This window comes from Mauremys reevesii, linkage group 23 (assembly GCF_016161935.1).
Source record: "Mauremys reevesii isolate NIE-2019 linkage group 23, ASM1616193v1, whole genome shotgun sequence".
Lineage (NCBI taxonomy): Eukaryota > Metazoa > Chordata > Testudines > Geoemydidae > Mauremys > Mauremys reevesii.
Genome location: NC_052645.1, coordinates 5,056,403 through 5,077,415, shown reverse-complemented (window position 1 = coordinate 5,077,415; position 21,013 = coordinate 5,056,403). Strand labels below are relative to the sequence as shown.

The 21,013-nt window shown below is 47.5% G+C and overlaps 1 protein-coding gene across 4 annotated transcripts in view; it reads left to right on the top strand.

Annotated features, from left to right (window-relative positions):
* The window catches only part of LUZP1 (leucine zipper protein 1), a 51,953-nt gene extending 34,285 nt beyond the window's left edge, over positions 1-17,668 (top strand). For 2 of the 4 annotated variants that reach the window (XM_039511565.1, XM_039511566.1), the window contains exons 3-4: positions 9,862-10,029; positions 12,110-17,668. In XM_039511565.1, the coding sequence (XP_039367499.1) occupies positions 9,862-10,029; positions 12,110-12,193 (252 nt within the window). In that variant the 3' untranslated portion in view covers positions 12,194-17,668. Of the gene's footprint in view, positions 1-771; positions 886-9,861; positions 10,030-11,886 lie in introns of those variants that run through there. The other 2 variants (XM_039511567.1, XM_039511569.1) reach the window with 2 other exon arrangements.
* The last annotated feature ends 3,345 nt before the right edge of the window (positions 17,669-21,013 follow it).

The window sequence follows — 21,013 nt, the reverse complement described above, 5'->3', positions numbered from 1 at the left end:
CTGAGTTCTCTGTTGCTAAGAGTCTAGGTAAGAAGGAAGCTGTTCTAGCTGGTATTTTAAATGAGATGGAGGAATCTTGGAAGGCTGGAGATGTAGAAGAGAAAGTTTTTTCATTGAATTGAGATTGTGTGCAGGGAGAGGCTTCGGGAGGAGAGACAGATAAATAAAGAATACATGATGGCATGGAATACAGGATTTTTTGGCTTCAGTTTGGAATAAACACATCTTACATGCATGGCAGAGCTATGAATGTGTTAGCAGTGCAGCCCTAATGAAGCTTTTACCCAACATCACACATTTGAGTGGTCATATACTTAACACCTTGAGTCCAGCTTTCCAGACCTTGGAGGGATAGAAAAGGTCTATAGAGCCTAACCTCAAAGATCATGAGTCAGGTCTCAAAAATCATGTGGTTGGGTTAAGTGTGAGCCTTTCCCAGCAACTGTGAAGGCTAGCAACATTTTTTTTTAAATGAAAGCTGAGCTTTCAAAACTAGCTGATAAACCTAGGGTGCCCTTTCTCAGAGGAGACATGTATCTGCAGTGGCTCAGGTGTGAACGCTAACCTCTGGCCTTGAAATAGCCCTCAGGAGCAAGGCACAACTTGAACCTACAAGGCATTGGCTTTGAATTGACTAAGCTGTAATTATTTGGAATGCACAGGACCTTTGTCTGTTAAGCTTGTGAGGTGTCTAATTAAGGAGCCTTGCCTAGCCTTGGCTTCCTCCCATTTGCAAAATGACCCTCTCTCCCTTCTCCCTTGCTTTCATAGATTCCAAGGCCAGAAGAGACCATTGGGATAATCTATTCTGGCCAATTGTGCAGCACAGGCAAGAGACCTGCCCCCAAATAATTCCTAGAGCAGATCTTTCTCCTGCCCCACCCCCACCTCACTAAAGAAACAGTATTACAGTGAAACCTTTCTGAACCTCTTGAGAAGAACAGTGAACCCTCCATTGGAGGCAATCAGTTGTAAGAGCCATAGGTCATTGGAAGCAGGTTCCTGAGAGAGAAAATACATCACAGAGAGATGTTCTTAAGTTCTTTGAAATATTCTTAATGCAAAGTGCATAAAAATACAACTTACAAACACATTCAAGTCATTTACAGCCCTCTCTGTAGCAGAAGGAACCAACATAAGAATACACCCAGCATTTAAAAAGAGCTAGTGCAACTGTTAATTTCTTCCATCACATTTCTGAGCATGGAGTAACTTTAGGATGCAAACCTGTTCTCATTCCTGAGAGCAGTTTTAGTCATGTCATATACCCACACACACACTTCCCATGGGAGGCAGGGGATAGGACTGGCAACCAATAGATATGACCAGGGCTGCCCAGAGGGGGGGCAAGTGGGGCAATTTGCCCCGGGCTCCGCAGGGGCCCCCAAGAGAACGGCTGAGGCTCCCGACCCTGCCTCCGCCCCCTCACCCGGAGCCTCAGCGCATCCAAGAGCTTCCCTGAACAGCTGCAGCGTGTCTCCGGCGGGGCCTGAGCTCAGCCCCGCTCAGAGCCGCGTGGTGAGGGGGCGGAGCTGCGAGCTCAGGCCCCGCTGGAGCTCGCAGCCCCGCCTCCTTACCACACGGCTCTGAGAGGGGAGGAGCTCAGGCCCCGCCGGAGGCAAGCTGCACCGCTATTCAGGGACGCTCTTGGATGCAATACGCTGAGGCTCTGGGTAATAGGGGGAGCCGGGGGTAAGAGGCCAGGGCCAGGGGGGTTGGATAAGGGGCAGGGAGTCCCGGGGACAGTCAGGGGACAGGGAGGGGGCAGAGGTTGGGGCGGCAGTCAGGGGACAGGGAATGGGGGGGTTGGATTGTGGGCGTTCCGGGGGTCTGTCAGGACTCAGCGGGGGGGTGGATAGGGGTCGCGGCAGTCGGGACAGGAAGCAGGGGTGGGGTCCTGGGGTAGTGGTGGTGGGGTCTCTGGGGGATGGTGAGGTGACAAGGAGCAGGATGGGTCAGGGATTCTGAGGGGGGTGGGCAGTTGGGGGGCAGGAAGTGGGTGGGGATCAGATAGGGGGCAGGGCCAGGCTGTTTGGGAGGCGCAGCCTTCCCTACCCTAAAGCTCATTCAGCAGTTTGAGGCTTGCAGAAGAGCCAAGCTGTTAGCTTTTCCATTAGGGCTCCCATCCCTTTCACTTCTCAAATGCCAAATTATAGTCTATATTTAATTTCAGAGCCATAGGGAGATTCATGTCAGGGGAGGGTAGTTTCATTTAAAATTAGCCACTGGGGGAGGGATCACATAAGAAGAGCAATATCCTACACCACCTACCTCCTTCCCAACCCTACCAAGGGAGACCCCCACCCCCTCCCCTGCATTCTTGAGGCTTCAGAGGGGTTAATTCAGTGGTTCTCAAACTTTTGTCCTGGTGAGCCCTTTCACATAACAAACCTCTGAGTGCAACACCTCCCACCCCCTTATAAATGGAAAACACTTTTTTTTATATATTTAGCACTATTATAAATGCTGGAGGCAAAGCGGGGTTTGAGGTGGAGGCTGACAGCTCCCGACCCCCAGTAATAATCTCGTGACCCCCTGAGGAGTCCCAACCCCCAGTTTGAGAACCCCTGGGTTAATTTAATTTTAGCACCCTGTGTCCATTCACATGCATGTGCTATTTTGAGCATTCAGTTTTCACAACATAGGCTCATCCCAGATTCTGGAACAAGCTCAAATGCTCAGTTCATGGAGTATGTACATAAGCTATACTAAAGACAAACCCACAGTAACCGTCTCCAGTTTGTGAGGGACCCCATGGAGCCAGTCTCTAGGAAACAGATAAATGCATGGAGGTTAAGTCCATTAATGGCTATTAGCCAGGATGGGTAAGGAATGGTATCCCTAGCCTCTGTTTGTCAGAGGGTGGAGATGGATGGCAGGAGGGAGATCACTTGATCATTACCTGTTAGGTTCACTCCCTCTGGGGCATTTGGCATTGGCCATTGTCGGTAGACAGGATACTGAACTGGATAGACCTTTGGTTTGACCCAGTATGGCTGTTCTTATGTTCTAACCTAAATGAACCCAAAGTTATGGAGACAGATATGAGTCAAGGAAGCCAGCAGAGTATCAGAAACCTGGAGAAATCTCTGACTGGATGGCCTCAGGCGTTTGGTCACAAGCTGAGGTGGTTCAAAAGTTTTGGATTTTTTTTAAGCAGTTTTTTTTATTGTTTCTTTAAACAATCAAACACAGCAAGCAGCAAATATTTGGCCACAGACTTCTGAAACCCCAAATCATATTCAGGTTTTGGCAGACTAATTTCAGCTTTTCAATTAAAAAAAACCACAACAAATTTTGAAGGAAAGCAGACATTGGCCGTGATTTTTTTCTGCTTTTTAAAAACCCCTAGTTTTCAATCCAAAAAAAGTTTTGAATGAAAATATTTGTCCAGCCCTTTTAATGAGCTTTAGTGCCTTTTAGCACTAGCTGATGCTGAGAACCAGTGATACCTTGTAAAGAAGTTTTCTTCAAACTGGGTTTGTGCCGAGATGTGGAAGGTTTATTTTTTCCAGGGCTACCCGTGGGGGGGGAGCAAGTGGGGCAATTTGCCGTGGGCCCCGCAGGGGCCCTCACGAGAAAATTATATTGCAATTTTTTTTATGGAAGGGGCCCCCGAAATTGCTTTGCCCCAGGCCCCCAGAATCCTCTGGGAGGCCCTGGATATGACAGAGCAAAAAGATGGGAGGCAAGATCCTGGGCACACCCCAGCAAACTCACAGCCCTAAGGGATTAGTTCCCTCAGAGTGAACACTATGTGGAGAGACGCTAAGAGCATGTTGAAGGGCAAAGTTCAAACCTCCAAATCCTAGAATGAGCCTGGTGTCTAGTTCAGAACCAATGTTTGGTGGTGGGATGGCCTTTCAAGGAGCAAAAAACCAAAGTAGTGGGGGAGAATAATATCTGCTTGAGTAAGTACAGATGTGAATGAGGTGGAGGTTCTCAAATGTGCCTAAGGGATTTAGGGCCTCAAGTCCCATTAAAGGTCAAGGACAGTCAATGGGGCTTGTGCTCCAACATCCATTTGGCACTTCTGAGCTCAGTAGGCTAGAAGAGCATCCAAAAGAAGTGGAAATCCTACTCAAACACCAAAATTAGACTGGGACGAAACTGTCTATGTTGCTTTCATCCTAGTATAACGGGGCCAGATTTTTAAAGGTATTTAGGCATCTAACAATGCAGATAGGTGCCTAGCAGGATCCTAGGTACCCAACTCTCATTGATTTCAGTAGATTTCAAACTTGATTTCAGTGGGAGTTGGGCACCCTGACCTTTTGGAAAATCCTACTAGGCGCCTGTCTACATCTTTAAGTGCATAAATACCTTTGAAAATTTGCCTCTTAAGTTCTTTATAAACAGCAGTGGAATTTTGTTGGTGTTTTAGAGACAGTCCACTATGTCAGTGTGGGCAGCCACAAACCATGATATGTGGAGGACTGCAAAATGATTCGACTCTCTGGAGGTCTTCATGCCTCGAACATCGCTAATAAGAACGCTATGGCTTGGCTTGATGGGATTGCATACACCAAAAAATAAATATTGTAAACAGAATTTATCTTCCCAACACCTCAGAGATGAGGTGGTATTCCTAGCGGGGATGTTTTTAAATCTACAGGATACCAGTGTATTAAAAGAATTGGCCAAGAAGCTTTCTGAACCATTAATGTTGATTTTTAACAAGTCTTGGAACACTAGGGAAGTTCCAAAGGTCTGGAACAATGCTACTATTGTACCAGTTTTTTAAAAGGGTAAACAGGATGGTCCAGGAACTATAGGTGGATTATCCTGACATTGATTCCTAGCAAAATAATGAAAAAATAATGGAAAGGCTGATACAGGAGCAAGTATAATAATTCAATTGACAGCAGGATACCAAGGGAGGAAAAATATCTTTTGAAGTTATTTGTCTTGTTAGACTGACTTCACGCTTGGTAAGGCAACTTACATCTTTTCATGTATTTATACCTGATCCTGTATTTTCCACTCCATGCATCTGATGAAGTGGGTTCTAGCCCACGAAAGCTTATGCCCAAATAAATTTGTTAGTCTCTAAGGTGTCACAAGGACTCCTCATTGTTTTTGCTGATACAGACTAACATGGCTACCACTCTGAAACCTGTTAATATAATATACTCCTGTAGACTACTGGAAGGCATTTGACTTAGTCTTGTATGACAAGCTGATTAAAAAAGATTAGCACTATACAAAATCAACATAGCCTATGTTAAATAGCTTTAAAAGGTAATTGTAAATGTCATTCAATGAGGGTGTTTCTAGTGGTGTCCCACGGGGTTCTGTTCTTTATCTTAATGATCTAGAAGAAAATATAAAATCATTGCTGGTAAAGTTTGCAGATGAGATAAAAAATTGGAGTGGTAAATGATGGGGACAACTGAACTGGATTGCTTGGTAAATTGGGCTAATTTGAACAACATCAATTTTAATACAGCCAAATACAAAGTCATATGTCTAGAAAGAACGAATATAAATCAGCCTTCCAGGATGGGGGACTGTACTCTGGAAAGCAATGACTCTGAAAAGGTCCTAAAGGTTATGGTACATAACCAACTGCACTTGAGTTTCCAGTGTGAGGCTATAAGGGGTCCCTGGATGTACAAACGGGAATAGCAAGTACAGTAGGGAGGTGGTATTACCTCTGTGTAAGACCTTAGTGAAACCATCACTAGATACTGTCTAGTTCTGATGTCTGTATTTCAAAAAGGAAGTTGTCAGTGATGACTGGTCTTCAACAGGGGTCTCCCCCATCCTCATTGAATGCCCTAACTGCTGGGCTCAGAGTCAGTCACTCTTTTTCTGGCCCAGTGACTAATTATTTATACGAAGTGGAACAGCATCAACAGGCAAGACTAGAAGAGACATACTTCATGCTAATCCCCAGCCCAGTGGCTAGGGCAGCCTGAAGGGAGATGGGAGTTCAAATCTCTGCTCCACAGCAAGCAGAGAGGGATTTGAACCTAGGTCTCCACTCTAAAGTCACGTAGGTGGGCTGAAGGCTATAAGGGGGAGGCAGCACCAACACCTGCATTTCCAGGATCAGCATTGTTTAGCACAGGGCTCTGAGCATGCCTGCCAAAGTGAGGCCCCTAAGGCAAGATAGACGGGCAGAGTTGGCCCTAGGTGTTTTGCCAACCAGGTTGGACAACCCCAGCCAAGTGATGTCACACACTCCAACTCCATGGTGTTGAGTTGGTGCCCCCAGAAATTGGCACCTGCCTCTCCAGCTGGCCCTGTCGGCATGGGAATGCTGAAATTGAGGCTGCTGCCAGGACTCATGTGTGAAAGAGGTACCTAGGTGTTAGGACTGAGGTGACTGTGTGCATACCCAGTGGCAGATTTTAGGCACCTAAGTGACTTTGCAGGTGGAAATTTAGGTGCCTACAGGGTTAAGTGGCAGCTGAGTGGGGGTTCTGAGGATCTAAATGTTGGATGCAGGCATCTGAAGTGTCTGTTAGGGGCCTGAATTCCTTTGTGGATCTAACCCTTTCTGTTCAAAGTCTCTCCTATGGGAATTGTGCTGGGGAACTAAAGGGGGTTGTCCATTGTCTCCTTTAATCTACACATTAGCCATGGATAAGGCTACATTTTAGTTACAGGTATTTTTAGTAAAAGTCATGGACAGGTCATGGGCAGTAAACAAAAATTCACGGCCCAAGATTTGTCCATGACTTTTACTAAAAATACCCGTGACTAAATCTTGGGGTGGGAGTGCCACGGGTGCTGTAGGGAGGCAGCCTGGGGGTGCCATGGCCCCAGTCCCTGCAGATGCTGGGAGGGAGGCAGGTGGCACTGCATGGCCCGGGACCCCCACGGCTCCCCAGAAGCGGAACCATCCCTCAGCTCCTAGGCGGAGATGTGACCAGGTAGGTCTGCGCATTGCCTCCACCCCAAGCACTGGCTTCTCATCTCCCAGAGGCAACACACAGGGCCCACTGGCCATGCCTCCACCTAGGAGCCGAGGCATGTTGCCGCTTCCGGGGAGACCTCCTCCCCACCGAGGTAAGCGCTGCCCAGAGCCCCCACCCCTTTCTGTGTCCCAACCCCCAGCCCTGAGCCCCTCATCCAAACTCCTGTTGCTGCTGGGGGGGGGGGCCTAAGGCTGCCCCCACAGCAGCTGGTGCAGCTGGCCCAGGGGCTGCCCGAGCTGCTCAGGCAGCCCCCGGGCCACCCACTGCAGAAGTCACAGAGGTCCCAGAATATCATGGAATCTGTTACCTTAATCATAGAATTATAGAATCATAGAATTCAAGATCAGAAGGGACCATTATGATATCTAGTCTGACCTCCTGCAAGATGCAGGCCACATAAGCCGACCCACCCACCTCTGTGACAAACTCGCAGCCTTAGCCGTGGAGCCTATTGCACAGTGAATTTATCACAGGAATAGAACTTGTAAGAACATATCAGCTGTAATCACCAGGGATGTGATATTATTTGTATCTAACCCAAACAGCTAAAGAAATCCATGACTTTAGGAAAATGAGTGGCTTTGAAGTAAAATATTCTAAATCTGAAGTGCTGTCTGTGAATTTGCCAGCCTCTGAGAAGTCACCCTTCCAGAAAACATTTGATACAAATACCTGGGAATCAGATCTCAAAATGCCTAGAAGAGCTCCATGATTTCAATATCAGACCACTACCTCAGGAAATGAGAAAAGATTTGGAGTGCTGGGGGAAGTATGCATTTTCTTGTTTAGGGATACTAGCCACACTCAAAATGACTATTTTTTCAAAGGACATTCTTCTTGTTCCAGAATCTTTCTGTAATCATTCCAGATAAAACTCTAGCAAGAATACACAGAGTGGTGTTAGAATGTAGATGGAATGAGGGTGTTCATAGATTTCAAGGCCAGCAGGGATCATTTTGATCATCTTCTGTGATCATCCTGTGTACACAGGCCAGAGAACTGCCCCAACCTTTACAAAAACAGCCAGTCTTGATTTAAAGATGGTCAGTGATGCAGACTCCACCACGACACTGGGTAAATTGTTCCAGTGGTTCTGTTAAAAATGTACACCTTATTTCCAGACTGAACTTCTCTTCAGCTTCCAGCAATTTCTCTGCTAAATATGCGGGGCTAATATGATGCCTACTGAATTAAACCAAACTCTTCAGAGTTAGTAAATAATAATTTTTCTTTAAAACAAACTAAATACATAAAGTTATGTTTATGTGACTTGAATGTTGCACAATTGCAACCACAAAGTCCAGAAATGGAAAAGTTGTTCCAGTAGCAACATGTAACCAGATGCATTGCACAGGTGGAGTATATTTTAATTCTGCTTTGTTTGTTTAAGAGATAGTTTAGACTCCCATCTTCAAAGACAGCTGCTAATTTTAGAGTATCCAGTTTTTGGCTACCTGGTTGAAATCAATGGGAGCTGTAGACGTTCTTCATCTCTGAAAATCAAATATTAGGGCCCAGATCCTCAAAAGTGCTTAGAGGCCTATCTGCCTCTGCAGGTACCTAAGCACACCATTGAGGTGCCACTGGCATTTTGAAAGCCATGACTCAGCTGGCGCCTAAGTGCCCTGGGTGCCTAAGTTTCCACTGGTCACACCAAAGTACTAACTCTGCCCCACAGCTACTGAGCTGCTCTGAGCCCTCGCTGAAGCCCCATAGCCCCCGAAGCAGGATTCTCAAATTAGGCAGGGGAATTCCTGGCTTGCTAGTGGGGCCTAATCCAGTCAGCATTCTCTGAGCCGGTCTAAGTCCTGATACCAGTCAGACCGACAGCAGGAGGGCTGGAGACAGGCCACTAATAGGCAGCAGAGAGCCTGCAGAAGAGAGCACCAGGGCCAACGGGAAATGTAGGACAAGCATGAGAAAGGTATCAAGCATGAGCAAGAAACAGAGAGAGAGAAATGGTTACAGATGCTAGGACATGGGCTACCTAAGCAGCTGAACTGGCTTAGAGCCCTGATCCTCAAAGGTATTTAGACACCTAACTCCTGTGGGAATTAGGTGCCTAAATATCTTTGAAACTATGGGCCTAGATCCCTAACTGCAGGAGTGCATTCGTGGCTGAGGATCCTCAGTGGAGGGAGATGCTAGGTAATCCAGGTCAGCCACTTAGGCATCTATATTCCATTCTTCTCTCTACCCCTCTCCTCAACCTTTTGCTCCTGGCTGGCTTAGACAGCTCCCTGTTCAGCTACCTGGCTTCTAAGAACCCCTTCCTTAGACACCTACCTTATGGGGGGTCTGGGCACCTAGCATGGGCTGAAATGCAACAGGGTGGCAGAGCATCTAGGGGTTACACATTGCAACTCTGATCAGAGCAATGCTGAGGTATCTCTAAGGATCTGGGCCTGTGTGTCTAACACTGGGCACCCAAAAAGGGAAGCCCCTCACTCAGGGCCCACTTCAAAAAATGTTGGCTTCAGAACGCTGCTGTTTATAAATATTAATTGAAAACGAACCAGTTTGCCCTGAAGCAAAGTTAATGGTGCTGTTGCAGTTCTAATTTCTATATTTCTTGCCTGATTAAACTGTTTTTTTAACTTTGGAACCTTGTCATTGCATCAGTTATTCTGCACTCTGGGTTTGCTGTGGGAATACATGGGCAGCAGGTCGTTTGCTGATGATGCAAAGTTATTTTCATCAGTAAATCTGACAGAGGACTGTGAGGTTCCCCAGAAGGCCTTATGCCCTCTGTGAGACTGGACAGCACAATGAATGGTGAAACTCACCGTGGGCAAGTGGGCACATTAGCTAAATTAGCCATGACTTCTCCAGTGCTGCACACCTGCAGGATTCTTGGAGGCAGCTAAAGTTCTGGGCAGTCTCTGGTGTATTGAACAGCACAAGATTTCCAATCTTTTTGCTCCTATTACTACAGGAGGAAAGCAAAGATTTTGTTCCCACTTCCAGAAGAAAACAGTATGGCTCTTCTGAGCAGCTGTCCCAGGCTGAGACTTCAGAGAAAAGGCCAACCTCCCAGGTGGAGCTGCAGCAGCGCCCTGGAACCAGCCCCCATGCACAGCTGGGCTGCAAGACAGAGGACCAGGTAGGTCAATCTAAGTGCTATTCTAAAGAGAACTAAACTGGTCAAGGGTGAGGCATAAGGCTTTTGCTTCAGAGATTTGAAAGCTCGCTGACTTTCACCCTACAGCCAGGTCGGCCCTGGGGCCACTGCTTCTGCAGGGTTGGGGGTCCATTCCTGCCCATGTGCTTGGGGTAGGCAGATCCTTCCTACCTCTTTTCACATGGGGACAGGGTCACAGGGGTATAGGTAAGTGGATGGAGGGTCAGGTGGCTATTTTCGCTCCCTGTGTGATTAGGGGTGAAGAACAGTGCTGGAGCTGCCCAGAACTCTTTCTGTTCCATGTTCATTGAGAAGCAAACCCAACAGATTGCAAGTCAGTTGGGATGACATCCTGTTTTGCCTCACTCTGAACTTTCCTTTGGGTATAAGCTTGTGTGCAGGGTCTCTTCCCATTGATTTTCATTTGTCAGTGTTTGGAGCAGTGGGTGGTGAGGAAATCGTCTCTCACAAGCACCACTTCCTTCCCCATACAGAGAACTCAGAGGGGATTTGCATGAGCCTACACTGCACTTTAACACTCATGGCTGGCCCATGGCAGCTGACGTGGCTTTGCAGGGCTTGAACTGCAGGCCTGTAAAAATTGCAGTTGCAGACGTTCAGGCTTGGGCTGGATCCTGAGCTTTGGGGTCCCCCTCATGGGGTCCCAAAGCCTGGAAGTCAGCCTGAGCCCAAATGCCTACGTAGTGATTAAACAGCCCTGTTGCCTGAGCCCCGCAAACCTGGGTCAGCTGACATGGGCCTGAGCACATGCATGGCCAAGCCTGAGAAACACTGCCTGGGAATTCGTAAAGATATGAATGTTTTGACAGTTGGCTGCTGTTCCTTCAGAGCCTGTCTGCACTGGCACTTAGAGATGCATGGCATCTGTCCTGAGTATGCTTTTTTTGATGGATGCTGTTAGCAAAGTAAACACTATGCAACTTAATGTGACTGCTGTGAAAAGCGACTGTCCAATGGCATCATGGGGCTCCGTATGCATTGTGTCTCCATGACTTGAGATCAGATTTGTCTAATTTGGAAATAAGAAGACATGTTTTATAACTGTCAATGCCACCAACTCCCCTTTGGGTCTGAGAGTCCAGCTGAGTTCTTTCCATTCCCTGCATCATCACCAATGGTGGTTGTTCTGCAGCCAAAGTATTCCCACAGGGACACCTTAAGGCTAATGACATTGCACGGGTGTCATTAGGATCATGATCTGCAGAAAATGGGGCTCCACAGATTTAGCTGAGGGCTTATTTTGGCCCTGCAGGGTCACCTATTACTGGTGATGATGTACAAGAATGAACCCAGTGTGATTCATAGATCACAGGCTGCCTTCTTGAGGTTGGCAGCTGGAAAACCCTGGAAACTAGTGCCCAGGTTATATCCACTGGGAAATAGGCCAGGTCCCTAAGGGAAAAATTCCATAAAACTGAGAAAATAGCAACTACAAAACTGTGTGCTCCTTCTGTAGCTCAAGGAGGCTGATTTAACAAATATGACTTGTCCCTGGACAAGGCCATGGTATCACTGGGAAGCCTAAGGATGAGATGGGGCATGTCAGAGCTGTTCCAGTGTAAATACAGAAAGGGGGTAGGTTCCACTGGCCAGATCTGACCCTGTCTGCTCCCTCTGAGTTGCCCTGTCTGGTGCATGAGGCTGTGGCATTTGCTCCCCCCAGGGGAAGGTAGGAGAGGAGGTAAAGGGAGAGGGTTTGGAGGATGGTGGCTGTCCAAGAGAAGTTGTGATGTTTGTTCCTCTGGTGCATACTGCTGTTGGAGTGGAACAGATCTCTGAGCTGCTGAGTATGTGATGCTGTGGGGTTCTCTCTTCTAGGGCATTTCCCGCTCCTCCCGGATGACCTCTAGGAGATGAACTTCTTTCCTTTCACCAAACGAACACTCCATTTCGTGGGGCAAGAGCTAAGGATGTTACCAGCTGCATGGGTGTCATTCCTGCCTTGTAAATGCAACAAAGCCTTCAGCTAGCCTGGAATCTGTTTTCTAATGTGATTTGTGTGAGACAGAAGATTAACCAGCACATTTTCCTTCTCTGCCAGGAAGGTGGCTGCAGAGACTTCTCTCAGGGGAACCCCACTTCTCATCTCTGGGCTGAGACTGGATTTGTCTCCACAGGAATATAGGTCTGTATGGAAACTCTTCTGGGTCCATGGCCACTGCTTCTATAGCCTGCTATGATACTTGCAGTACAAAAGAGAACCCTACATTAACCACTGTAATTTATAAAGAACACTAGAGCTACCCCAATGGCCACAGAGCAACTGGCTCTCACAGCTGCTGAGCACATCTGGATTTTCAAAAGGAACCAAGTCCTTCCACATCTGAAAGTTTTCAGTGTCATGATGAAAGTTTGCATTATTCTTAATCTGCCTCTGCTATTGCTCAGTCAAAACACCTTGCACCAGGAAAGCACATGAGTTCCCAGATCTCTTCAACCACATGTAGGAGGAACGCCATCACCGCAGGTCACATCTATGTGCAGAGAACATTGCTTAGAGAGCTTCTTCACCAGGACTCCTGCCACAGGCCTGGCATGCCTTGCCACCCCATTCCTCCTTGGCCAGAAATTTGATAATACAAGGCTGTTTACTGAGCCAAGCATAACAGCAATGAACGCTTGCCCCAGCTTGGACTTGGCTGCCTTTCAGCCAGAGTTCTGTGCTCCCACTGCCCCCCTCTCCCACCTTAGCTGCCATGCACAAAGGTTCGTGAGTGGAGCTTTGCACCCTGCACTCGAAGGCAGAACCCTCCTCTCCAAGAGGGCCTTCTCTTCCTTCCCAAAAGGCATAAATGAGCATTGAGCTAAGCTGGGATTGATATGCTCAGGCCATTGTCCAGCCTTGCCAGGAGCCATCCTGTGCATCTCCCTTCTGGCCAGAGGCTGTTCTACCTTCTCCCTACTACCTCTCTGGATAGGGGCTTTTCCTTGCCCCTCCCTGTTACCACTCTGGACAGGGGATATTCCATGAACCTCCCATCACGCTTCAGGACAGGGTGGTTGCCTGAACCTTCCTGTCTCCCCTGTGGCCATCCTGGCTAGGATCCAGGCACAATCAAATACTATAGTCATGTGTTTCCAAGGTTAATATCCTCAGCAGAGAGAGATGGGGAGGGGACAGAAGCAGACTCCATTGCACTGGCTATTAGTGCTGCATGGCACCCAGCCCAGTCAGTGCCGTGATCTCGTAGTCTGTTTGCTCTCAGGAAAGGCAGTTTGCATGTGAACCACAGATGGGTACAGAGCTCTCATGTTCCCATAGGCAACCCCATCCCTGTCCCATCTTCCCATCCCCAGCTCACATATAGAAACAGCTGCTCTTTTCCCCAGACCTCTCCTTTAGCCATCAGGAATGCCCCCCCCCCCCCCCAAATAGGAGATCACCAGTGGGCCCAGCCAATCCAGGGGCTGGGGTTAGGGAGGGAGGCTGGAGCAATAATAGGAGAAAAGAAGAGGAGCCTACTGAGCCCTTATCTTCTGCACCCACCTAGCCCCCATGCACTGTCACTGGGGCACTCTGCAATCTGGGCCAGGGAGGACGGAGTCCCTGTCGGGTCCCAAGAAACAACATTGCCTTCCCCTCATGCTTGCCACTGGGTCTCCCCAGCACCTGGAATCCATGGAGGAGCTCAGCCGGGGAGGCTGCTGGGTAAGGCCCAGCTCGCTCAGAGCCCCTGTGCTTGGCCTGTCCAGTGCAATGTGAGGGGACGATTCATTGCCTGACATTCATGCCCTCAGCCCCACTCCAGGAGAGCTGAGCTCATTCTGTGGCTGCTTCCTGCCCATGTTGCAACCTTGTATGGTAAGGACAGCAGAGCCAGGCATGCCCCAATGAGAGGAGTGTCCTGAGCCTATGTTGTTGTGGCCAAGAGAGGGGGTGATCTGCTCCCAGAACAAACCACTTATTAGGTGACATCTCAGGGCTGGGGAGCAGCCTGCTGCAGATACACCTTGTGTAGCACACCAATTCCCCTTGGGGCCCACTGCTCCAGTCCCTCTACTTTACGCCATCTGCTGGGCAAAGGGAGTTCTGCAGAGTCCTCAGCCTAAGCTTTGAGGCAGCTGCAGTAGGCTCTTTGCTCTCTGCTGGTAGGACACCCTTGTGTGTAACGGTTTCCTCCCCACCCTCTCACAGCCACCATGAACCTCCACTGAAAGGGAACGAGGCTGGAACTCGGTATTTGCTGACAGTGTTAATGCTCCACTCAATTGCCATGTTTGTCCCTTCCACAGGTGCTGGGGGAGGGTTTAGCCTTCACTTGCCTTTTAAGCTGGGCACATCCTGTCCCACCACACCTGGAAGCAGCAGTGCTCTGAACACTCTGTACCATCGCTGGACCCAAATTCCCAATGTACCCCACAAGAGGCAGCACTTTATGAGCAGTAAGGAAGAAGTGCTCCCCAGGCCAGCTGCTGGACTGGCAGCAAAGGGTCATGCCTGGTTTCATTCTCTTGGGAAGTGTGATTGCACTTGTGTGTTAACTCTGCTCTAAGCATAGTTAAAGTCACAGTACAAGGTTTTCTTTGTATGCTGATAATAGACCAATCCTTCCTCTTTACGTCTTCCCCTCTTACTTTCCCAAGGTTCATGGCTAAAATTTTCAACAGTGGTGAAGTCACTTCAAAGCCTAAATCCCACGGCTGTCACTGGACCTCATGTCAGCAGTGAGTTGGGCCATGTCATCTGTGGTAAATGGCTCCTTGGGCACCAGCAGCATGTGAGCCCCTCCTACAAAGGCTTGTTCTGCTGCCATTTGTGCCTCTATCCCGGTCCATGCACTAGCTTGCTGCTGGCTGAGCCTGCCCCTCTGTGCAGGGTTAGGGTAGCTCTCTGAGCCTTGCCACTCATGCAGGGAACTAGCTGAACCATTCCCATGGCCACCAAGGGGTGTTAGCCTGCTGTAGCTGAGCCCAGCTTTGGTGAAGGTGTCTGTGCTGTGGCTGTTCCCCTGCTGGACAGCCCTTCTCAGTGCCCTCGAGGGTCACATACCCAGCATAGACTCTGTGGTTCCTTCCAAGCCTTTCCTCATTCAGGCACTGCCTCAGCTGAGTACAGTGCTGCCGTAGGCATTCATTTCACTCCTTACTGGGGCAGCTTTGAGGTCATCAGATGCTAGTCTTGTACTCATAAGTCCCTGCCTTGTCCTCTAGCCCTCACAGCCTCCCTCTCTAAGATGCTGTGCAGCAAAAAGTCATTTTGGCCTTGATCCAATGAAACTCCTACGTATGTGCATAACTTTCAGCCCAAGTACAGTCCCACTGACTTTAGAATGAAAGCTACACACATGCATAGATGATTTGCTGGATCAGGGCCTTGGGCAAACCCAGCCAGCAGAGTCTGTAGTGATCTCTGGCCTCGCCATTCCTCAAGCCACATCTTAATGCCCTCATGTCTCCTGAGGGGGGAGTGTGCTACATGCACCATCACTCCAGCTCCCTTCAGTCTGCACAGAACCTGGGCAGGAGGCCTCATGTTCTAATTAGGCAGAGTTCACACAGCTCCTCTGTATGCTCCCATTGAAGCCAGAGAGGGTGTTGCCAGACATGTCACTGAGAGCAGGAATGGGGCCATGCAGTCATCCAAGCACTGGGCAGTGCCCTTCCTTAGTCTGCCTGCAAACAGGAACTCCCCATTTGGACAGCCATAAAACTCAAGCCCCACAATCAGCACAGGGGGGCAGCCCACCACTGAAATCCAGGTCAAATGCGCCCACTGCCCTTTCTCTCTGACGGCCTTGTCATCAGAGCCAAGGGCAAATGCAGTGAGCCTCATTGTTAACTCTGAATGGTGCCAGCTCCCATCAGAGCCTGTCCACACCCGGCATCAGCAGCCTTTAAGCAGTGGACTAGGAGCACTGGAGTGTCTAGTGCCACTTCTGCTCTCCACAGCAGGGTCCTGTGGAAGCCAGACACAGTGGATTGAGGGCTGTTTCCATAACTCCAGAGTCCTGGGGCGCAGAGAGATGAGCAGATAAGAACTTGTCTTCATTTATCCTGGCCAGTAGTTTGGACTGTTCATTCACTACTTTAAGTCATATTATTTGGATCCCTGTTCTCGAACAGAAACAATCTCACTACCATTTCACTGGTTGTAAATAATGAATGTAAATGTCAGTAACTAGGTTGTGGGTTGTCTTTTTAATAAATCTGAGATTAACTCTGAGCGAGAAATCCTCATTGAAACCTAATGGGGACATATCCCCTAAACCTGAGTGCAATAGGAGCTGATTGTATTATTAAACTAATATTAATGATTTCAGGAAACATGACATTTTACTCAAATTGCACACTTTTGAGAACAGCTGTAAAATAGAGTAAATATTTGTAAATATTGTCAGCACTGGGGAAATGTTGTTTGTAATTGTAGCATATGAATATGGTGGGGTTTCCATGGACTTGATAATGCTGAAAATGTGAATCAGACATTCAGAGAATTCCAAAGTTGTAACTGTATTTGCTGCCTGTGGGAGTTTGTAACGGTTGTTCTCATCTCCCAAGAAACACTTGAAGAAAAATCCAACCCTTTATATGCAGACCACACCTCCCAGCTAGAGAGGAGGTTTTGGAAAAACTGGTATTTACCAAGAGGGTTTTCACACTGCCATGGATAGCCTCAGACCAGGCCTGCTTCAGGCACCTCTTGGACTAGGTGGTTCAAGAGTAGCTCCCTTCAGCTTCCCTAATGTCTGGAAATGAAACTGCAGCCATCCTTGGGGATGCATTGAGCAAGGTATGGCCCCTCCAGTGGCTCTGGAAATTCAGGAGTCTGAATACCTGATGTTCTTTGCTGTCTCTGTCCATCAGTGGTGGGAATTGTCAGATACCAGCTCATTAGACATGACGGGCAACAGGAGGGCTATGATGCTGAAGATGCTCAGAAAAGCAAGGAAAACACAAGGAATAGGGTGCAGGTGGCTCCCGTGGGTGTTTGGGGGGAAGGATTTACACAGAGTGAAGAAATAGTTACACTAGTGCGCACCTTTAATAGAACTAGCCACAATCATCCCACCCATGCGCATAAAGACCATTTACTGCGCAAGAGGTGAAGAGTGATGTAGCTGCTTTGTAGGGATCATCTAACTCTTCCTTGATTATTTCAGTGTGCATTGGGGAGGCACCTTTGTCTTGCTGCCATTCAGCACCTGAGCACTCCAGACAGTATGGAATGTATTTTTAAGAGACTAAATACATTTTTTGTATTTGTAGATGATTGATTGTGGAACTGGGTCCAGTCATGATGTTACAGGCAGATAGTAAACCAGGTCTCTTTTCCTTTTCACATATTCCTGCTAAGTTATGTGAGTCCAATTCAAGTTAATTCTTTTCTGAGGTTCTGTTATTCACAGTTCCCCTCTACTCCAGACAAGAGAGCTACCAGCACTGTCCTGACTCTCACAAAACTCATGTAAGCATGTTCAGTAGGGGAAAGCCTGTTCCTTCCTCTCCACACTGCTTAAAGATGGTGCTCACCTCCTACCAGTTATATAGCGCTCCTAGTCTGCATGCCAAGTTTAAACACAGTTTATCTGCATGTATCTCCTGACTAATGCTGTCAGCTCTACAGTATGTAATCAATAAAATTATCCCTTTGTACATGTTATTGGGATATGTGTGATTTGGGGCTGTTGTTTGTGACTTGGTAGGTTTTTGGCTTCTCTGTCTATGGAGCTGACATGATCTCACATCCATGCTCCCTCTGCAGAAGATGAGCAGAGGCTTTGTGAATTCCAGTGGGGCCTGATTCGGGGATGTAGGTGCCTAAATTGGCAGTTAGACACCTAAGTCCCTGTGTGAATCTAGCCCCAAATGAGTTTAGGCACCTACAGGGTTCAGCAGGCATTTTGTGAATCGCAGTGGAGCCTATAACTGGGACTTAGGCACCTAAGTCTGGTGTTTAGATCCCTTAAATACATTTATGAATCTAGGCCTAAAAGCCTTTAACATATGTTTCAAGCTCAGAGGAGTTTGGAACAGCAAAACCATATCACCTGTGTAAAGAAGGACAGACACAAATCAGTCCAGTATTTTGAGAGGGAAATACTGCACCCCTTCTAAACCCATCACAACTTCATTAATGTGAAAAAAAGAGGAAAGAGGCCAATAAGCAACCCTGATGGCCTCCCTTTGTGATGGAAAATAGAGACAGGTAGGTTCACCTTGCTCACCTAGCCGAACCTGGGTCAGTTTGGCTAGGAAGGGCTCTCAGATGCTATATTAGCTTTGGCTCTATGCTAGCCCTCACAAGGTTCTCCCAGAGATGATGTCGCTAATTCTCAGGACCATTTCTGTCATTTTTTTTATAAAGAGGAACAATAATACTGGTGGACCAAGTTGGTGGAAAATCGCTGTATTAGTTATATTGGTAAATAATGTTGCTAACACACGAGCCCACCAATAAAGATTGTCCTTATAAACTTCTGCTGGGATAAACTCCCGAGGAGCGTTGTTGGGTTTATCAAAATTCTAACTTCCCTGGTGGAGACTGGAGATCAGTCTGGAAAGGGACAACAGTTGCAGTCCATTGAGATAGACTGTACCAAAGGGTTAATAGATCTTAGTCCTGGATCAATAGATATCATAGTCCTGGAAGAGATATTGAGAAATCATCTAGTCCATCCCCTGTGCTGAGGCAGGACTAAGTAAATCTAGACCATCCCTGACAAGTTTGTCTATTCTGTTCCTAAAATCCTCTAATGACAGATTTCAGAGGGGTAGCTGTGTTAGTCTGTATCAGCAAAAACGATGAGAAGTCCTTGTGGCACTTTAGAAACTAACGAACTTATTTGGGCATAAGCTTTCATAGGCTATAACCCACTTCATCAGATGCATGGAGTGAAAAATACAGTAGGCAGGTTTAAATATACAGCACATGAAAAGATGGGAGTTGCCTTACCAAGTGGGGGGTCAGTGCTAACGAGGCCAATTCAATCAGGGTGGATGTGGCCCTTTCCCAACAGTTGACAAGAAGGGTGAATATCAACAGAAGGAAAATTACTTTTTGTATAGCTAACTAGGGCAATTCAATCAGGGTGGACAAGAAGGTGTGACAGAGATTCCACAAAGATCCTTGGAACCCAGCGCTCAACTATTCTTATAGTTGGAAAGGTTTTCCTAATAGTTAAACTAAATCTCCCTCACTTCAGATTAACCCAATTGCTTCTTATCCTACCATCAGGGGACATGGAGAACAATTACTCACCATCCACTTTATAACAGTGCTTCATGTATTTGATGACAGTGATCTTTTTTTCTCAAGACTAAATATGCCAAGTTTTTTAACCTTTCCTCACAGTTCAGTGTGTATTCACCCCGGTATTCACCCCCTACACACTATTATAATAATCTTTGTACAAAATATCCCTTGTGAGGTATCATGGTGCAATGTGTGTAGCAACAGTATATGAAAAGTTATGAATTCCCCCTGAATGCTGTTAATGGCACATGTTCAAACCCACATAGCCTCCATTAGACAGAATTGGACAAGCAGGTCTTAAACAACAGAATGTGTGTGTAAGCAGAGTCTGGATGAGCTCTCCCCTGACATCTAGTGGTGAGCTGTGGAAAAAGACTTCAGAAGCTGATCTTGTTTGCATGGACACACCCACCTTGCCTAGGTGCTCAGCATGATGGGATTGCTTGCCCAAATGATCCCTTGTGGCTGGTGTTGGATCCCCAGTCTCCTTGTTATTGGGGCAGGAGTAATGTTGCTATCCTTGTTGTGTGAACCGAGGGCAGCAGAACGGTACCTGGCATATCCCAATGGAGGAACTCACCTTCAGTGAAAGGCACTCACTAGGCAGGGGACATGGGTTCCAAAGCCCCATGAGTTGAGAGGGAAATATTGCATTTTTCTAAACTCATTGCAACTTTATTAATGTGAGGAAAGAGGCCAATAAGCAACCCTGATGGCCTCTCTTTGTGATGGAAAATGGAGATAGGTAGGCTCACCTTGGTCATTGTTTGATCCTTTCCTCTCCCCCCCCCCCCCCCCGCAGTATAATAAAAGAGCTAATTTAGACTTAACTGAGAGGCTTGTTACATGCTGCAGAGCTAAAATCACTGATGCCTAGGTCTAAGTATTAAACCTACTTTGGGACAGTGTCTCTATTGCAAGAGACTGCCCAGGGTGCACCAGCAGTGAGTCTCCCCTGCTAACAGCTGACATTACTGAGAGCTGTGTTAAGTGTGTGTGTGTGTGTGTGTGGCGGGGGGGCTGAAGACATCTTGGTGAGTGGGCAGCTGGTGGAGAGGTGTGGCAAGTGATCAGCAGGGTGGTTGGTGGAGAGGCATGACAAGTGGCCATTGGGATGACGAGCAAGTCCCCTCACCTTCCACCCAGGCTGGGAGGTGAACTCTGTGGATAAACCTCTGAACTCTGGGGCTGCACTGGCCAAGGACAGCAACTGTGAGTGGGGTACAGAGAAGGAATGGGCATGTTAAAGGGACTTTTGGGTTGCTGGACTTAAGTCACTGAGAGGGGTGAAGGACACTGCCTAACTTACTTGGGGGTGGGTCTTTTGTTCATGGTTTGTGTTTATGAGCCCTAGTTGTGGTGTTTTCCCAAATCAATGCTGAGTTAGTTCCCTCCTTTTATTAAAAGTTTTTGCTACACTAAGACTGTGCTTGCACGAGGGGAAGTATTACCTCTTAGAGGTGCCCAGGGGGTGATGTGTAATTGTTCCAGGTCACTGGGCTTGAGCCAGTTTTGTGTTGTATTGTTGAAAAGGAACCCCTGGATACTGAACCCAGCCCTTGTTGCTTCTGGCTCCACCTGGTGATAAACAGGGTTCACAGACAGCAAGAGGGAGAAGACAGGAGACAAGAACATCTGCATGTCACCAAACAGAGATGAGAAGAAATGGTATGGAACTTTCTTCACTACCATGTTGCCTTCTTTACGGTTTGAATAAACTTTGCTCTGAGGTCTAACTATCAGGATAATGCA